A 20,489-nucleotide genomic window follows, 5' to 3' on the forward strand; every position below is an offset into this window, starting at 1 on the left:
CCCACTCGCTGGGTCACTCGGTGTCCACATGGCTTGGATTGGAGGCCCAAGTCACAAGGCAGGAGGTTTAATCAGTAGGCTGTTACCCTACCGTCCCTTTTCTAGGTTCTTCAAGAATAGCTTCATGTGGACACTCAATACTCCTCATTCAACAAGGGCTAATGTCTTCAGTTTACAAAGAAGACCTAAGCAACCTATGCAAAAAAGCCCAAATAAGTTCAACTACCATGGATGCTTCTGTTTTATCCATACAAGGTATGGTACTGGAAAATAGAGATCCAGAATCCTGCTGAAGATAAGCATGACAGGGTGCTCGGGAGTTAGATGTAGTGTTCTTAAGAATGTCAGGATGCCCAGTTTGTCTGGAGAGACAAAGTGGTTCCTTCCAACATGTTTAGAGTCACTGATGGGACTAATGTTGTAGCAAAGTGTGTTAAACTGCAGTATGTGATGGCAACATCCCATAAGAGCACAGGTTTGAGTCCTAGCTGCTCCACTTCTAATCCAGGTCTTTGCTAATGCAGCAGGGAAACCTGTGGAAGATGACCTAAATGACTGGGCCTCACCAGCCACAGATCTGGATGAAGCTCCCAGTTCCTGGTTTGTGGCTATTTGTGGAGTGAACCAGTGGATAGAAGATCTCTCTTTCTCGCTCTGTAACTGCCTTTCAAATAAATAAATTAATTTTTAAAAATAGAAGTGCCAAACTTCACTGTCATTAGGGCCTAGATAATAGATTACAAACTACCACAACGAGGGTTCTCACAGGTACGCAAACATTTTAGGACAGGCAAGGGGACATATAGGACCAGATCTGAGTTGCACAAGGATGCTTTCAAATTGTGGAGAAAGTGCAAAAGGCCCCAAGATCTTGTATTCTTGCCAGTTTCTGGGCTGTTGGGCTTGAGGCTATCCAGATGCTAGAATGGCTCAAGACACTTCCCAAAGTGATGGCTAAACTTCCAAGCACTGATGGAATGAGGCTGGCCTCCCACCTTGGTGGACATGAATCATCTCCTGGAATGTAAATTGTTATCATCTGCATCTTTTTTTTACCACCAGTATTTTCAAACCTAATTAATGTACTGCTTATTTCTGAAGAAACAAAGGATGGGGAGTGTAAACCTATTTGTGTGAGCAAAAGGAAACAGTGCTACTGTTTGATGACGGTTTCTGGGGCAAAGTAAGGTGGATTGTCTGCAGCTCATAGTCTAGCGCCAGTAACCAGCAGGTTCAGAGAGTCAGGGGTGACCCCTGCTAAGCCCAGGGTTCACCTACCTCAGGTCAAGTTTCAGCTCTTTTGAGCAGGCCTGGTACCGGTGTGCAGCAAGAATTTGCCAGGCAACATAACTACCGTGTCTTCTCTGCTTTTGATATTTATCTGCTTTGGTTTGTAAAGTAGAAGGACACATAGATAGCAGAAAGACATACATACATACATACATACATACACACACACATGTCTGCTGGGTTCTGTAAATGCTCCTAACAGCCAGGGGCAGACCAAGCCAAAGCCAAGAGTTAGTAGCTCAAACCAGATTTCTATATATTTGGTAGAGATTGAAAAGCTCAAGTCATCATCAACTGCCTTCCGGGGGGAGCTTGAGCGGGAAGCTGGAATCAGAAGAAGAGCTGGGTCTTAACCTCTTAACAGGAGGTCATGTGCGTGGAGCAGGGGGGCACTCCAGAGTGGAGCAGGTGGTAAGGAGGAAGCTTGGATCCCAACCATGAAGACTCCCAGATCTTCAACACAAACTACTAATACGAGCGACAAGGACTATATCCCAACTGCCAAGGAGGCCACAGGGAATTGGATGCCCTCGGAGGCCGAGTACTCTGAGGTCACCCACCCCCAACTGGAGCTTCTGCAGGGGATGGAAGAAGTCCAAACACTACCTCGCAGAAACCAACGTCATCGGAAAGACAACCAGAAGCTCTGAGCGGTCAGCAGACACAGAAGAACAATTAATGTCCTTCGGGACCAGGGAGGAGAGCTGTCTCTGGTCCGAGCCTGGCTCCACCTCTGGACCCCCGCCCTCCCTCGCAGTGACCATCGGGATCGCTTCGAAAACCCCTCACAGCAAACAAACAATCATACAAACTAAAAAAAAAAAAAAAAAAAACAACAACAACAAAAAAAAAAAAAACAAAAAAAACCCTAAAATAAATAGACAAACAACAGAAAGTAGAGCTTGAAATCTGACAGGAAAGAGCTGGCATGGATTGGCTCATGCCTTGCTGGGTGGGACACAAAGATTAGTCACTCCTCACCATGGTGTTGAGGATTTTCCTGCACACCCCCCCCCCAAAAAAAAAAGTTCTGCACATTAAATGTCGACAAATATCTTGTTAGAGTTACAAGCCAGTCTAGATTATCCCAAGATCTGCCAAGATCAACAAAATTATACTTCAACACAACAAATGGCTAAATACTAAAATGAAATAGATATGAGACAGCTGAATGGTACCCTATAGCCTTTTCAAGGTATATAGCAGCCGGTCCGGTCCTGTATATAAACTAAAATTGAGATGTCAATGAGCTAATCATAGGTTGTGGTTAAAACTTGTTTTTTGTTATTTTGTTCTTTTTTTTTTTTTTTTAACATACTGGTTACTCAAAACTATGTCAATTCCATAATATTGCAAATTGCTGTTGATGTTATATTGGGACTCTTAATTGACTGTGATGATATTATACCAGCTCTGACTTCGGACCAGAAATGGTCTCCCCAAGAAACCGTTCAACCCATCTGGACAATAAGTAGCTGGACTCCATGCTTAATATATGTTTGCAAGGAAAGAATCTTGATTGAATTTGAACTGTAATGCTGCATCAAGGTGGAGGAATCCACCAGGGGGGAGGGGAGGGGGAGTGGGAGGGGGATTCCCAAAGCCTATGAAACTGTCACATAATGCTAAATATTAATTAAAACAAAATAATAATAATAATAAAAAAAAGAAGAGCTGGGTCTTGCATCTGATGTAGATTGGGAGTGTCCCAATCACCCTGCCAAATACCCATTCCTGTCTATTCTACTCTTAAGTGCCAAGGGTCCACCTGCCCCTGTCAGGCATAGGCAGAGAGGACATGAGTGACACCAGCATCGTTAGCTGCTCCAGACAGCAGAAACAGAGAGGAAAGCAGTGGCGTGTGATCATGTCAGAACACCCCTGCAAAGACTCTTTCCCAAGAAGTCTGTTCAAAGGCTGTAAAGATGGTGCAAGAGCTCAGGGCTCTTGATCAGGTCTGCCCTTGGCACATGTTTCTTGAGTCACTGCACTCACCTGGTCTGCTTGCTACAAGTCCGTGACCAAGTGTTTCCCTTTCCAGGGTATTCCCTCCCCTCCCTCCAGTGTTTGATTTCCTGCTTTCTGAACCCCATTTCTTTCTCCTTCTGGAGGAATAACAATCGTTTCATGTTAGTGGAACATATCCTCCATTCAGTGGCTTCTGGGTAAGGGGGACTTCTGAGAATCTGCTCATCAGAAAGTGTCCACATCATGGATATAACTTTCAGAACTTCAAAGGCGTTGTCTACACTGTTTGTTCAGGATAGCTTCTCAGAAGCCGGAAACCAACCTGATACCACATACTTGCTGCATGATTTGTTCTTTGATTTTCTGGAAGCTTATCAACTAACACCTTGCACCCTACAGTGGTAAAACAATGATTCACATCCTCTAATTCTCCGCTGTTTCTGTTCCAGAAATTTCTATTATTTGAGGTTGTATTACCTGGACTGACTGGTTCCCGAATTTTCTTAGTTTTTGTTTCATTTGTTAAAAAAAAATCTCTGTTGGCTGTAGCCACTAGGTGATTCATTCCATCACTTCATTGTTGAAATCTTCTGTTGACTTTTCCATTTGTGCTCTCATTATTAATAAGATCCTGATTTTACATTTAATAAGATTCTTGATCATTTTCCAGTTGCTGTTCCATGAATGCTGTTCCTTTCTTCCGCAGCTTTCTCAGCTCACGTCATGAACAGACTGTCTTCTCATTTCTCCAGACTCACTGCGGTTTAGATTCTCTTGCCTTTAAGACTTTTCATCACACAGAGTTTTGAAAGCTGTTTTTTTTTTATTTTATATTCTTCTTGAAAGACTTCTGTTGGAGTTTTGGCACCTTGTCTGGCTGCTCATGAATATGTATGGAGGAAAAGGCTGGTTGGGAACTGAGTGAGGTGGGGCCAATGGACTCTGAACTTCACTGTTGTGTAAATTGGGTGAACCACTTACTAAGGGAACCCAAGTGTCAATATTTTAGTTTCTTTTTTTATGACATCTGTGATGAATCACCATGAATTTAGTGATCTACAACAGCATGCATTTCTTTCTTTCTTTTTCTAAAAAAGATTTATTTATTTTTTATTACAAAGTCAGATATACAGAGAGGAGGAGAGACAGAGAGGAAGATCTTCCATCCTATGATTCACTCCCCAAGTGACTGCAATGGCCGGTGCTGAGCTGATCCAAAGCCAGGAATCAGGAACTTCCTCCAGGTCTCCCACACGAGTGGAGGGTCCCAATGTTTTGGGCCGTCCTCCACTGCTTTCCCAGGCCACAAGCAGGGAACTGGAAGGGAAGTGGAGCTGCTGGGACTAGAACCAGTGCCCACATGGGATGCAGGTGCGTTCAAGGTGAGACTTTAGCTGCTAGGCCATCGTGCCAGGCCCCAGCACACATTTTTTACATTTCTAAAGGAGTACAGGTGTGGGCAGGCCCATGTTTGTTCTAGGGATGCTAAGAATCTTTCCTCCCCCTTTCAGCATCCCAAAGCCAGCTACATTCCTTGGTGTGTGTGCCTTCCACCAGGTTCAAAGCCAGAGTGTAACATCTCTCGTCTCTGACTGCTGCCCTTGTCCTCCCATCGTCTCTCCCCAGATCGAATAGTGCTTGCCTCACTTACAATCATCTTGGGTAACCCAGGACACTCTTCCCACTTCCTGCGCCATAACTTGACCACACTGGGTGAAGTCCATTTCATGATAAAGTATTCACAACTTCCAAACTTTAGGACATGGCGGCTTGGGGCGGCGAGGCTGCGGGCAGGGAGCAGTATTCAGCCAACTGCAGTCAATCTCTATGCGTTCCCATGAGTCTCAGCGGGAAAGCTGCAGTTCTGCCTGGGGGTGCTCCAGCATTCTGAGGTCTGAGCAGCTTAAGGGGGACTTTCACCTCCAGGGATGCCCAGTTGCTTCATCTGATCAGCTTGTAACATCCGCACCTTTCATGAATCTAGTTTTCCAAAACCTAGAAACCTTCAATGTTGCCCTCTATGGCACATGAACTTTCTCAAGTCTGCCACTTCTCAGAGCAGAAGGGGTGCAGGGACTCTCAAGTCCCTCCTGATTCTAGGGTCCTCCTTTAGGGTCAGCTCAGAGGGATTGGCCACTGTGGACTTGGGACTCTTCCAGCTCAGGCTTTTCAAGTTATTGAGTTGGCTCTGTCCGTTACCTTTCATTGTGGTGGTTTGCAGCTTCCTGTGTTAAAAAATAATTTATATTCAATTGTCTGAAAAGCAAAGGCGACAAAGGGAGAAAAAGGGAGTTAGGGAGGAAGGCAGAGATAAAACAAGAGGGGAGAGAGATTGTGTCTGCTGGTTACACCCCAACAGCCCAGCAGTGGGCCAGGCAGAAGGCACGAGCCAGAAACTTTGCCCTCCTGGGCAAGGCACTGGAGCCAGTTATTAGCCACTGCTTGCTAAGAGGGCTTTTAGAGTTTTACTATGATTATCTCCTCTCCAAATCTCTTCATATTTATGGTCCTGCATATTTTAAAAAATGACTCTACTGCAGGTATAGTGTGATTTTACACAGCCAACAATTAGGTGTGTATGTCTGTGCTTTCTTAATACAGAAAGGCATCTGTGTTGCTTGTGTTCTCAGGACCAGACACTGGCCAGGCACCTCATCCGCTGCTTTCTGCAGTAAAAAGAAGCTTGTGGCCTGGTTTGCACATCCCACCCTGCCAATCTAACGTCACACGTAAGACCATGCACGCCCACTAAATCTTGGCCAGGAAACCACACTTTCAAGTGGGCAGCACGGGAATTGCACAGTCATTTTCTAATTGGTTGAGAGATCACCAGTGAGGAATCTCATTCCCACAGGTTCCCACCCAGACAAGGCGTCAAGGAATGCTAAAAGCACCCAAGTTCTGAAAACCTCAGTGTCTCTCCTTTGAAGAGGCGCTGCATCTTCCAGCTCCCTCGCGTAGGTACTTTTCCCTTCCTTCTTTCCCATTCACCTGGCCGCGTTGCAAATAAAACTTTTGTGCCTGCAACTGATTCCTGGTTTTAAATTTCTATACTAAGCTGAGGAAGAAACCCACCCAGCTTTGCTGGTAACAACACACGGAACCGTGACCCCTTGTCAGTTTCCTGCCAGTTAGCCCAGTTCCCCCAGCAGTGAAGTCTCATCCTGGATCCCCAACTTCATCTCACAGATCAGGAGGCAGGCAGAGCTGGTGGGAATTTCTGTGTGTTTTCTAAGGCAATGTGAGTTGTTCCTCTTCCTTAGGGCTCGCTAGGGGAGTGGAGGTGGAGAGGCGAGAGGCTGGGATTTTGGAATTTTGGAGGCTTAATCCTAACAAGAGGCAGTGAGGAAGTGCTGGCCTCCGGTGCTCTTTGCCTTGCCTAGCTGACCCTGCCACATGTTCCATCATCTTCCCTGACTGATCCTCTGGCCCTAGGCTGCCCTTTGACCCTAAGACCTTCCTCCACCCCCCTTCTCTTCTGTTGCTATGTGGCCCTATGGCTCATAGTGGCTGGGTCCTGCTTCACATCCTCCCAGTTCTGCAGGCTTTGCATGTACTAACCCACTTCACCCTATTAGGGACAGAGAGGTTAAAATTGAACTTGACCAAGGTCACACAGCTGGATTTAACCTGAGCGACCTGACTAGAATCCATCTTCAAACCATTATGCTGTAGGCTATTTTTCATATACATGTGCCAAAGACTGTTTTCTGATATATAAACAAAATAATAATAGAAGCATATACACACACAAATTAATGCGCATATGAATGCATCTATGTGCGTATACTGCTTGTTTAATCCTAGCAGCAGCCTAGACCAAGCAAACAACCCCAAAGGAAAAACACTGAATATCTGAATAACAAAGTTCATAATTTTCCCTAATGAACATAATACAGACTTCTGCACCTAATATTTGGAGAAAACATATGCTTTTTAAGCACATAAAACGTTTCCAAAAGCTAACTATAAAACAAGTATTAGCAATTTTCAAGAACTCATAACCATAAAGACCATTTTCTATTATCACAACACCAATTAGAAAGGAATAAAAAACATGTTAGGGGATTTTAAAGCACATTTAAATTTCATGGATCAAAAACTAATCATAAATAACACTAGAAAATAGAACAAAATAATATGGAAAATAGAATATTTCAAAGTGTGTAGAATACGGGCAAAGGGACACACACGGAAGACCGTGGCTGGCATCTTGATGTAACGCATCAAGCCGTTGCCTTTGATGCCAACACCCCCTTGGGATCTCCTGTCGGACCCCGGCCGCTCCCCTCCTGATCCTGCTCCCTGCTAACGTGCCTAGGAAAGAGGTGGAAGGTGGTCCAGATCCAGACGCTCCTGGCTTCGAGCCGGCCCGGAAGATTGGAGATCTCTCTCTCTTTTTTCTGGACTCTCTAGAACTCTGATTTTCAAATAAATAGATAAAAAAGAAAAATGGAAGGCACTTACACGCTTAAGACTCAAATGAATAAGGTGGGCATTCAATTTAGAAAGCTAAGAAAAACCCATTGATACCTTTTCAAGATTACCGACAGCAGCTGAGGAATGGGAAGCCGACTGTCTCCAGAAAGGGCAGGGCAGGGCACCCCACACACGCTCACCTTTCCCGTGTTAAACTGCCTAGGCGGATTTCACAGACAGGACTGGAAGATGCTTAGTGTTTAAATGATATTTACTTTATTCTAGTAATTCAAGTTATTTTTCCAGCAATTCAAGTGGCTTATCTGTCTCACTTCTTTCTGTGTTAAAAATTGACCAGAGGACCGATCCATGATGTTTGCCGATACTCAACATCAGGAAATGTGGAAAGAGTATTAAATTCAAGATTGGGAAAATGGTAATTTTTTTTAAATTATAAATGTGTCATCTTAAGAAATATTTATAGCAAACATATTCAAAAAAGAAAACTTGGAAAACATAGAAAAGTAAGAAGAAAGTCAACCAGGATTCCAACAACAATTGATATTTCAGTGTATTTCTTCCTCTATTTTATCCTAAATTTTTATTATTTAGTGATTTATTCATTATAAATAGTCATGTGTGTACTAAAAACGTAAATTTGTAACCTGGTCTTGATGTACTATTCCTCATAACCTTGAAAATATTATTTGTAATGACTGCATGATTTTACAAGTTAATTTACTTCATTCTGCCAAATTTGTCAAAATTTCAGATACTGTTAATTTTTTAGAATGTTAAACACTATTATGAAATACACATTTGCATGAAGTGTTCTCTTGTAATCTTATTTATTTCCATTGAATAGATTCTTGGAAACAGATTTGTTTGCCTGAAGGATGTAAGTATTTCTGAGCCTTCTAACACATATTGCTTTGAAAAAGTTCTAAATGGAAGGATGGCACCATTGTCCCATGCACAGAGGACTGTAAATTTCACAAATGGGAATAAAAACCATGAAATGCAGAAAACAGCGATCATGTAAATATTTCCCTTGAGTCTCTGCAGTGGATATGACTTAGATTGATGTCCATTTCTTGATCGCAGACATAATTGTCTTTATTTAGATAATTCTAGGCTGTAGAAAAAAGGAATAAAGCACCATGAGTGAAGTGATAAATTTGTTTGGGTTGATAATAATCTAACGACTTACATTTGTGTTTCATAGTCAGAACAATATAAAACAAGAAAATATCTATTTGAAGCTGCTCAGAAAGGCATCATACACTATGTACTGTTAAACACAACACAAAGTGCGTCATTCATAATTTCTCTTCACTCTGGACTGGTTAAATAGGTTTACCAACTTCAGCAATAATTGAATTAAGATTATGTGTTTTTAGCAAATGAAATATAAGTATTTTCAACAAAATAAAGACAGACATCTTTTAAAAGTTCATAGTACATGTATATTATGAAGAAGCTATACATGAATTTCAATTTTTCTAATAAAAAAATGTATGCTTTACTTTGATTTACGCACTAGCTTTCTGAAGCTCTCTCGTGACTCCCTTCTTGAAAGCCACTTGCTAACACATTTAGCACAAAGAAGTTTTATTTACACAAGGCAACAACAATGTAAAAGAGGAATTCTTTCAATGAGATAAGGTTCTGAGTCTTGGATTATCTTATGGACAGGGACATTTTTAATAAATTGTAAAGCTTCTCTGTTTTGGGGAATCTCTCTCCATGGAACACTAAGCTATCTTTACTTTTCAACATGGGTCGTGGATTTTACTATCATCGAGTTGATGCAGTCCTTAAGGCAAGCCGACAGACACACAGGAGCATGAGGTGAGAAACTAGCTATCAGCACCGGAATACAAGCGAGGGCAGCAAAAGTGGTGGTGGGGGTGGGAAGCTGGCATCCTAGAGACTTTCCAACAAGACCCATGGAATCCTGGACTTTGCGGCTCAAGTGGAGAAGGCCCAGGTGCCAGGGGGGCTCTGTTACCTGAATGATGACTGAGTAGGTGCTGCACAGCATCTTAAAGAGCTGCATGACCACTCTGATGAGGCAGATGACCACCTGCAGCCCGCTGAGGGCTATAAGGATGGAAAATAAAATGACGTTCCATTCCACCACATGTACGGGTTCCAGGCACTGGCTCCAAATGCTGGGATCTATAAGGAAGCTGAACGAGAGAGAAGGGAAATGGCTCATGAGACCCACAAGAAAGCGCTAGACGTCTGACCACTGAGCTAGGTAGTTAATTCAGTGTAAATGTTGTGCCTGCCTTTGAAACAAGTCTAATTCAATTGGAAAGCTAGATTCCCATCCAGGAGTTCCACAGCCATGAAAGGCAGCATGTGACAAACGCTGCAGAGGCACAGACAGGTTATTCTCCAGGATTCCAGAAGTGGGACCAGAAGTGAAGCTACCAGAAATGAAGCTGAGCTAGTATGGAAACACACACACACACACGCACACACACAGGTGGCAAAATAACAAAGAGAAATTCCGCCAGAGATTCCTTGATTATCCCAGAGCCCTCGGAGCAGCTATTGTCTAACTCAAGTCTGCATCCGGATTTTCTGGGGTGGTTTGCAAGGCTTCACCCCAGAGCTTTTGGTTCAGGGAACCCAGGTGAGGCTCCAGCCTTAGCAATCCCAACTTCCCAGGTGACACTGCTGCCATTCTCTGGGCCACATCCCGAGAACCTCTGCTTAGAAGCTCATGGTCCACCACTGAGAAGAAGAGTTGGATTCGATGATGAGAGTATGCAGATGGAACATCTCGAGCAGTCTAGTTCCACACAGGAGTATGGGAATTAAGTTACCTCCTAGAAAGTCTTCAAGCCACACTGAATCAGTTTGACCGCTTTGTGCTCAAGTTGTAAAGGTCCCGAAGTCTGGAGTCAGAGCCCCCAGGGTCTAGAGGGTCTTGAGCAAGAGACTTGAACTGCTTCTGCCTCCAGAGCCTGCTCTGGATACTGGGGTGAAAGTGCCTTCCCACAGGGCCACTGTGACTGTCAGAAGAGAATGTTTGGTGCTTCTGGGTCCAAGAAGGACAACACAGAAGTGGTGTTTGTTGCAGTTTCTCATGCCTTGCCATCCACTGGACTTGGCCTCGGCCACTAGGCAAGCAAAGCGAGAGGTGCCAGCCCTGTACACATCACCCGGACTCAGAAGCAACCGGGCGTGGTTTCTCTTGTTCTCCCAGGAGATGGTCCTGTGTATTCTTTGGTTCACCAGCAGAGTAATAAGGAACTTGACACAGCCTCGCTCCATTCTCCCGCATCTTCAAGCACAGGTCTCCCATAGGTCTACCTCACTGGCTACCATTCGACTTATATTCACACATTCTTATCAGCTCTGAGTGCGTTATAGTCATCCCCGAGTGGCCACCTCTAAGGACTTTTAAAGATCAACAAACATTTGTTGAAGGAAACTGCCTCAAGATCCTCACCGGTCCCTCACCTCTGGGCAGCTGACAGGTGAAGACTGTCCCGTTGCATAAGGGAGTGTGTAGGGTGATAACGTTAATGATCAAACAGGGGATGCTGTGAGGATTTATTCCATCTAGTTGGTGTAATACTTCCAGTATGTTCTCGATTCTGTGAGGTAGAGATGATCATTTTTCCCAGAAACATCCATGTGTTTGTCTGAGGTCAAACAGCTTATAATTAGGAGAGAGGGAACTTAAGTCCAGAGCCACCAAGCAGCAAAGATCTGTGTTCCAAAAGTAACATCCCCACAAGATAACCATCTCAGTAGAACTTTCTCTCATGTGCACATGCATTGCTCAAGGACAGGAAATTTGTGTTATATATCTCTGATTCTTCAGCACCTAGCCCAAGACCTAGGCAGCAGGTGCTTAATAGGAAATGATGGATATATACTCACAAGAATAAAAGATAAACACAACTTATCACATGAACAAATGATAAGCACAACTTAACACCTCAGACAGATGTAATAAGAGGCACCGGGACCAAATCACTTGCAGGGACTGGTACAGATCTTCCCTAAGTTTGCTCCCTTTGCATTCTGAGCACACCACAGAGCAAGGGGCAAGTCAGCGGGTCTTCTTCGGCATCTCCTTCTGGGCCCTGCTACTGGCTGGCTGCCTCTACAAGTGCTGGTGGCCCAGAAAGCCCAGTGTGAGGCATCCTGAAAGCCAGGTTGACTAAGTTAGCAGTATCCGGAGCAAGGATGGCTCTCTAGGCCCTTCTTTAGTACAGGCTAAGAACCTGTGAGCACCTGGCTCCTTTCACAGATGCCTGCACCTTGTCACATTCTTGCATCTCACATTGCAGTTCCCTGCTGCCCCGGCCTGCTCGTACTGCTGCATTGTTATCTCTGCTGTGCATCCCCTAGTGGGACCACCTGAGGCTGTCATGATGCCCCCCAGCCCAGCCTTGCACAGGCTTGTAACAGAGCACAGGTCTTGTCTGGCTGTGAAAAAAAGACAATTGCTGGGACCCACCCCACCCTGCAGCCCACTTCCCGCTAGGCTCCAACAGTTGTCGGACCATATTAACTGGAAAGCCTTAATCTACAATATATTAGAAAAAAAACTTTGTTTTGAATATCTTCATGACAACTTCAAAACTTTCAATGTATATAGCATTAAAAAACTGGAGGAAAAACTGTCCAAGCAAAATATTTTTTTTTTGTTGGATGTTTACTTTTTTTTTTACTTTTTTTTTTTCAAGCAAAATATTTGCAGGGACAAACTGATCCGGGTATTAGGAAACCAATGGGAAAATTGTGCACGTAGGGGAGCTACCTGGAGCCCCACAGAGATAATGAAAAGCTAGCATGAGCCTAGGGCCAGGGACTTCCACCTGCCTGAGCGTCTTGGTTTGGAGCATTATTCCTTACCGTCCTCTGGTGCTTTCAAAGGCATACTCCCAACCATCGATGGTGCGGCAGTACGGGCCCTGGACAAGACCCAAAGCAGATATGACCAGGCAATATCCCGAGGAGGCAATTCCAAGGGCAGAAAAGATGATTGACAGCAGTGCCTAAATGAAATACAGAAATAAGTAAATGACACAGAATGAAATGAGGAGATGTTGTGGACAAATGACCCTATTAGGTACTGTCCTCCAGTTATCCGTGCCTATTGTACGTACCATCAAATAGAACATTTAATCCAAACCTATCTGGTCCCAAAAATAAGCTTTGGAGTGAAATTTTGTTTGGCATCTCATAAAAGCAACTGGGTCATTGGTTATTGTTTTTCCCTTTTTCCTAGAATTTTGATGTTAAAATAATGATTACCGCTCATGGAAATGTAGTAAAAGAGACTATGGCGCATTAACTTGTACATATTTATTAGAGACCTGCTTTTTTTTAAGATTTATTTTTTATTGGAAAGAGTTAAGGATACCCTTCAAACTCTCTTCCATGGCAAGATGCCATTAATAATCAGTTGGCGAGGCAATGCTCTGAGAGAGTGCCATATTCTGTTTACTAACGACATTCCAGTGGATGGACTTAGTGCCCATAAATGAGTCTTCTCACACACGCTCATCACCAGTCGTCACAGGGGAGTTCCCAAGCATCGCTCTTAACAATTCTCTCCTTTCCCTGCAAGCTAACGTCATGGCTTGGAAGAACTTGTGTTTCCCATTTGCTTTCATTGCCATTTTCCATTCTCCTTCTGACTCATGGACTTTTTACAATGTGCTACAACCCATAACTGCTGTTCCTCCTCTGATTGCTCAGATGTGAATTTGGTAGGTGGGAAGAGTCCCTCCAGAGGAACTCGTGTGCCCTTTGATCTACCCCCATTATTCTTGGCACACTTTGCTTCCTGGCACCAAAAGTGCCTGGATCACCAGAACCTGCCCTGCTCCAGACCCCCAGTGACATGTCCAGGACGTGCCTCTGTTCATGGTGTGATATAAACAGTAGATTACTGCTGCACACCAAGTCTGAAAAAGGAACAGGGATGTTTTGAAAATACTGAGATCCTTGTTTATCAAATACACTCTTAAATCGGTCACTGGGAAGATCATGAAGAATTTCTTCATTTGGGGAACTTGGCAAGTACCCTGTATGTATACACACAAGAAAATTTGAGAAATTTCATAGGAAATATAATTTTTTTATAATTGAGAAATTTATAAATGACAAATTTGTTTTCGAACCAGAAAACTTTTGAAGTCCATGCATAGTTTTTTTCAGAATATGTTTTCATGAACTTTTGGAAGCTATCCCCCACACATAACCCACCAATTATAATCTAGCAAGTGGATTCCATTGTGTTCCTGGGGTAGGCTTCAAAATGATGAAGAATATGAATCTCTGAGTCATGGTTTCATTTCCTGTAAACTGCAGGTGATAATAGTGCCTGCATAACAGATTGATTCAAAAGTTAACATATAATAAAAATATTACCTATTCTTTTAAGTGCCTTTATCTAGTCAATATTTGTTTTCCAGGTATAATCACCTAATAATTTGGCGAAAGACGACACCTCATGGAAAAAGAGTGCCTCGATCTGTTCCTGTTACTGTTAACAAAAATAGAGTGGCTAATTTATAAATAACATGGTTTTATTGTTCACAGTCTTTGGGGCTAGGAAGTTCAGGATCCACATGCCAACAACAGATTTGGTGTCCAGTTAGGGCATGCCATGTGTCAGCAGGTGTTAGGAAATGCCTTAGTGCTTCCTATAAGGGGACTTTATCCTAGGAGGGAGGGTCTCTTGTGTTTCTGCCACACTCCTAAAGGTGCACCTGCTGATCCTACCACTAAGAGGATTACATTCAGAGCCCAATTTGGAGGAATGTATTCAGATCACAGAGATCAACCAGGAAGTGAATCTTGGAAAACCTCAGTTGTAATTCTGGAGTTTCAGAAGTTATAAACTTGGGCAGATTCTCATTTGTCCAGCAACATGTGTTTTATTTGATTTTAATGAGACTTAATTGCCAACATTTTATACTTAGAAACAGATATTTAATCATTAAGAAGTTTTGCATAACAAAATGGTATTTCTCCTTTCTACTGCAAGCTGAGAGTCACTGCATTTTTTCATGGTAACAGTTCCCCGGGCGCGAGTAGTGCTCCCTTTTCTGCTTATGTGGAAATGTTGCTGTAATACCTGGCAAACTCGGTTCTTCCCTTTTGGCTACAGGTGACAAATCAGCCGGGAACTCAACTCTAGAACCTACTTGGAAAAAGCAAGAAAGGGAACAGCGGCTTCTTTCTCCTCTCTTCTCTTTCGCTGAGATGTCAGCCATCTCACTCAGTGCTGGAGATGCGAGTTGTGTGTTAAGGCAAAACGATTGCATTCCATTTTATCATATGCTTAGGGGGAAATATATTTCTTTCCTAGAAACTCACTGAATACTGAAGTTACAAATATACCTTAATCCATTGCTTCACCTGGGCAATTTCAAAAGCTCTTCATAAGCGTTAAATAAGTAGCTGTTAGGGGATTTCTGAGTCAACTGGCTAGGTATACACATGTGTGCAAACACATACACATTAGTGTGTTTCAATTTTCCTATCATTTTCTAGCAGGTGCACAGGACTAAGCAACTAATTTAATTTCCCGGTGGCATCAGTCAAGGGGAGCTGGTATTGCCATTTTGCTAAGCATTAAGGGACTCGGGGAGACAAACATGTCTGCACCCAGTTTGCACCTCAGCCCAGCTGACTGATGGACGCTGGGGGTGTGATTCGGCCGTGACTCTTCCCAGCTGCTTGCAGTGGGCAGCTAACATGTAGAACTACACCCACTAGACCTTGTGGTTAAGATCCTCCTGGTTGGTACATCACAGAGTAATGATGGCTTAACTCAGTGGGTAGATATGAAAAGACTAGAAGCAGCTTTGCCGAAGGGAGGAAGACCTGCAGGAGGAAGAGCAGAGTGGTAGAAGTATGGGAAGCCAGGCCTGCTTGCTGAGCACAGACTTAGCAAACTCAGCTCTTTGTCTCTGTAGTTTTAGATTAAGTAATTTTAAAGCTTTAATTAAAAAAAAATGCACCTCACAAATACCCAATAACATGACTAAGTCTAAATAAAAATCATGATACTGAGTGGAAGAAGCCAGATGGCAAAGACAAACACTGTGAGGTTCCTTTCAAATAGAAGACACACTTCCACATAATGACAAGACTGTCCATAGTCCATCCTGGTATGTTGGGTGTTTGTCCTAGTGCTTAAGATGCTGCTCGGAATGTTGCCTCCCCTAGCAGAGTGCCTGGGTGCATGGATCTGTCCTGCTCTTCGCTCCAACTCCCTGCTAAAGCTCATCTTGCGAAGCAGCAGCAGCTGAAGTCATTGGGTCCTGCTACCTATCTGGGAGGCCTAGACTGAGCTCCAGCCTGACCTGTCCCCAGACACTGGGGGTATCTGAGGCCTGAATTAGCAGATGGGAGCTCTGTATCTTGTCTGTCTCTCTAAATAAATAAACAAATCAGAGTTATGGAAATGTTCTGCATCTTGACTGTGCTGGTGGATTCAAGGGTGGATTCAACAGTCGAAACTTACACAATCGTACACTTTTAGTGGTTGTCATTTATTATATGTCAGCTAATCTTTAATAAAATTGATGAGGGAAAAAAATAGACACTTGGAACCCCAGAGAGGAAAGAGCAGTTTCCTAATTTTATGTACCTTATCAGTCAGAATTTCTGGAAGAATATTAGCAGAGTAAAGAGGTAAGCTGGTTTTTGGAGTGACCTCGGTTTCCGAACTGATAGGATCATTGGCAGGGAATGACAGGGTCTATATTTCCATCTTCCTGCGGCAGAGGGACAGCAAACTGGATCCCGCTCTGCCATCCCCAGAATACTGGTGTGCTTACCATATATTTTTTGCTGCAGTTTTCACTCTGGCAACATTTACAGCTGTTTTTGTTCTCCAATACAAGAAGAATCGCTGCCACTATGAGCATCTGTAGGGAGGCAGAGATGAGAGGTCAGCCACAGAGCGCTGGTTTACACGCATGCCCATAACCAGAGGGCAATGAGCCCAAGCGGTCACGCCCACTGGGGGATCAGGCCTGGCTCTGCACCGGCTACCTGTGTAAATTTGAGAGTCCTTCCCCATAAAACAGCTTGAGAACTCAATTCACTGGGTTGCTAGGCTCCAATATGTACCATTTTGATAATGTTGCTTGATGCTACCTTAATTGTGATTGGTAATCGCCAGCAGCCAATCAAAGAGGATCAAATGGTGTAGACACAGAATGCCACCCTGGGCAGCAAAACCTGCATTTCCCATAGGCTTCCTTGTGAAGAACAAAGGAAAACTGCTGGGTAGAGTTTGTGGTTTGCCAGTCGCTCCATTCACTGCCCTCTGGGAATGAGAGGCTTTTCTGAAAATACATCTTTTTCTTAAAAAAAAAGTTATCTATTTTTGTTTAAAAGGCAGAGTTACAGTGATTGAGAGAGAAAGAGGGAGAGAGAATTGTCCATCCACTGGTTCTCTCTACGATGGCCTCAAAGCCAGGAATCAGGAACTTCCCTTTGGTGCTGGGGCTCCGGTGCTTGGCTCATCACCCTTTGCTGCTGTTCTAGCCACACTCCAAGGGAGCAGAACTGAAAGTGGAGCAACCGGGACTCAAACTTTGGCCCATATGAGATGCATCTCAGGCAGACGCTTAGTCTGTTATGCTGCGGCACCTGTCCAATACTACAGGTCTTTAAAGTGAGTTCAACTTCATCATGCAATCATGCTGTCTCAGGCTAAAATTTTGCAACATTTTGTCTGTATCAAGCCAACAAAGTGAGAAAAATCACACTCTACTTCCCTTTCTTGGTGTCTTAGGCAAAGGACAGAAGCTCTGGAAAGAGTATTTATTGATTTCTTGACAGTCACGATTTATGGCTAGAGCAGATATAGACCATAAATTATTGATGGGGAAATTCCCCACTTGCCCCCCCAAAAATTTTACTCTCTGTTAAGAGAGTTCTGCTTGTACTATAAATACTGCACAGACACCTGTGCCTGCAGCTATGTTCTGGATTATTTCCTCAGGATGTGTCATGAGAGTTAAGGACACACATGAGAGTTAAGCCACAAACTCCATACACACACCCATTGCTATGGATTTCCTTGTATGCCCTGGTTGTTTAGGAAGGGCATGATGCACAATACATTGTTTCTAGAAATGATACAATCAGGAGAAGTATCTTTTCCTCTGAGATGCCATCCTGACTTACTATCATTTCGTGTATTTTTAGCAAACACACCCCAGGAAAACTTTCAAGGGTGATCACCACTAATAACTTAATTGTCTGTTGTTAGAGGTGTAATGACCATATAGCAAATGCTAGTAACAGATATTCGTAATTTCAGCAGTCACTATTAGCTTTGCGTCTCTCACCATCCTGGTGTCAATAGACGTGATGGTATTTAATTCTCATTTACCGGGAAGGCAAATGTCATTGATCATCTTTGTCAAATGAGGACGCTGAAGCTCAAAGAGATCCAGTAACATCCCAGAGCTCTCCGGACCCTGAAACTTAGAGCAGCAAGCAACTTTGTCTAACTTTCCAAGTTTCTAAGGGTCCTAATGGGTCCCTAATGCCCCTCCAAGCTAAAGAAATCACGAGATCAAACAGCTTTGACTGATACACGGCGTTCATGATGCTGTGGTGTTTTTACAGATCAGTGTCCACAAAATTTCATTAGGATGAATCTCCTATACTGCTAAGCAGTTCATCAGAAACATAGCTTCTGACCTCACCCTAAAGGCTTTCCTGCCTCTCGCCCCATACATCTTCCAAATCCCATTCCCAAGATGACTAGAACTTTCTTTCCATTACTATGATTTTTACTAGATATAAGGTAATTCTCAATAACAACTCCATCCTTTACAACCCAGAGGTTCCAAAGTTACACTTACCATGACACCTGAGAAACAGATGCCTTCAAAATACCACACGTAGCTGGTGAGCTTATTGCTGGACGCATAGGAAGTTTGTCCATTTGGGAAATACAATAAAACATTCACAATTATACTCCAGAGTGCGAGTGGAATCAGCAGGCAACTCAGGCAGCCTCCGCACTGCCGGGAGCCCATGATGCCTTGTGGAGAACCTGCAGAAACTCCGAGCGTAAGAATCACACAAAGATGACTATTCCTCCTACCTGCTGTCCCGGTGCCTCGCGCCCTGCTTTGAAATTACCTGCCACTTTCTGGGTCAGAGCGCTTCACTTCATATTCATGAGGAGCCGGGCTTGGCAGTAACCGCAGCCTTGACAGTCTCGGTGGGAAGTAGTGGTCTAGTGTTGGGAGAACAATAGACAATGAGGCAGGGCTGAAGAGCCGAGCTGATCTTCATCCTGTGCCAAAGGAATGCGGTGTTTTTACTGTTTTTTAAAAGAAGTCACTTTCCTCTGGATGAACACACCACCAACCAAGCCCAAAGCATGTTTTGAGAAGGAAGTTGGGGTGGGAGCTGGACTGGAGTGCGCCAAATTTCATCCCAACAGTGGAGAGAGGATTAAAGGCGAAACCTCCAGCAGGCTTATCCCAGAGCATGGGATCTTTGCTCAAATGTTCTGCATTTATAAACTTTTTATACACCTGGTTTTCACTCAGTGTTCTTTATTGTACTCATGATTGACCAAGCACAGAAAGAGCAAAAAGTGCTTAGGTAGGACTGGCAGGTGCGGGCGACCAGACAAGGCCCTCCATGAACTCATGGACAACAGCCACACAGCTGACCCCGCTCAGGTTTCCATCCACCATATACTCCTTGAATATACAGTAGGCAGCGATGCAAGCTTCCTCACTGGTAGGAAAAGGATGAAAAAGGAAAAGTGCTGGTGATTTGGTAAAGACTTAACAAACAATGAGCTTGTGTTAAGAACTAGGACCTTTCCCATCTGAACTGTTGGGTTGGAGTCAGAGATGTCCAGTGTTTAGGGCTTCAGCAGTGCGTCCTAGAGGGGAGCCACAAGCTGTGACATTGAAGAGGATGGAGGCAGTCGTGGGAGGGAGTTCAAAGATCGCTTGGCCTTGTTTTTATCCCTTTCCTGGTATCCCTGGGAACTTGCTTCATGTTATTTTGTTGAGTCTCAGTTTACTCAGCTGTGAAATGGGAATGAGCAACAGTGTCTTTCCCCCGAATAATGTGAGCATTCGGCAAGGTTACATGTTCAGCCTGGTGTCAACTTCAGGCAGACAGGTGACAATGAATGGGAGCCATCATCGATCCTCCAAGCAGCACAGAGATCAGCAGGAAGGTCACGTGCTTACTTTTCTCTGTGCCCAGAGTTCTGCATTATTAAATCATAAGATGTTGATCCAAAAGGAGACATTAGATGTTATTGTCCTTTTGGAACTATTGCTACCGGGTGCTGTGACACAATGGGTTAAACTTGCCTGGGATGCCTGCATCTCATGTGGGAGTGCTAGTGGGTCCCCGGTACTCTGACTCCGATCTGTTTTCCTGCTAGGACACCTCGGGGACCGAGGATGATGAATTGAGTGTTTGGATGCCAGAATCCATCTGAGAGACCTGCATGGAGTTCTTAGTCCACCTGGGGTTTGTAGCCAACTGGGGAGTAAAAAGCGGATGGAGAGACCTCTCTCTCTCCCTCTCTCTCTCTCTCTTCCTCTGTCTTTCTCCATCCATTCTGGCTCTGCATTTAGGGTAGATTAAAATGAGTAAATATCTAAAAATATTGTTGAACTAAGTGCATTTAAGTTAGGCAACTTACAGTATATTCATCAGAATTGTTAATTAGCTATTTAAAGTGTTGCTTTAAAATATATTTATTCATTTTTATTACAAAGTCAGATATACAGAGAGGAGACACAGAGAGGAAGATCCCC

At 43.7% G+C, this 20,489-nt stretch overlaps 1 protein-coding gene across 2 annotated transcripts; it reads right to left on the minus strand.

Annotated features, from left to right (window-relative positions):
- Positions 1-7,980: 7,980 nt before the first annotated feature.
- TM4SF18 (transmembrane 4 L six family member 18) lies at positions 7,981-19,118 on the minus strand. Of its 2 annotated transcripts, none has more exons than XM_058661163.1 (6): positions 18,835-19,118; positions 18,552-18,754; positions 16,506-16,595; positions 12,562-12,704; positions 9,689-9,869; positions 7,981-8,812 (listed from the first exon to the last, which is right to left on the minus strand). In XM_058661163.1, the coding sequence occupies exons 2-6, from the start codon at positions 18,726-18,728 to the stop codon at positions 8,798-8,800; spliced, it is 606 nt and encodes a 201-aa protein (XP_058517146.1). In that variant the 5' UTR covers positions 18,729-18,754; positions 18,835-19,118; the 3' UTR covers positions 7,981-8,797. The 2 variants fall into 2 exon arrangements, with proteins under 2 accessions (XP_058517146.1, XP_012785974.2); XM_012930520.2 differs by having other exon boundaries at positions 18,552-18,745; positions 18,835-19,112.
- Positions 19,119-20,489: the final 1,371 nt, after the last annotated feature.

This window comes from Ochotona princeps, chromosome 3 (assembly GCF_030435755.1).
Source record: "Ochotona princeps isolate mOchPri1 chromosome 3, mOchPri1.hap1, whole genome shotgun sequence".
In the NCBI taxonomy this organism is placed as follows: domain Eukaryota; kingdom Metazoa; phylum Chordata; class Mammalia; order Lagomorpha; family Ochotonidae; genus Ochotona; species Ochotona princeps.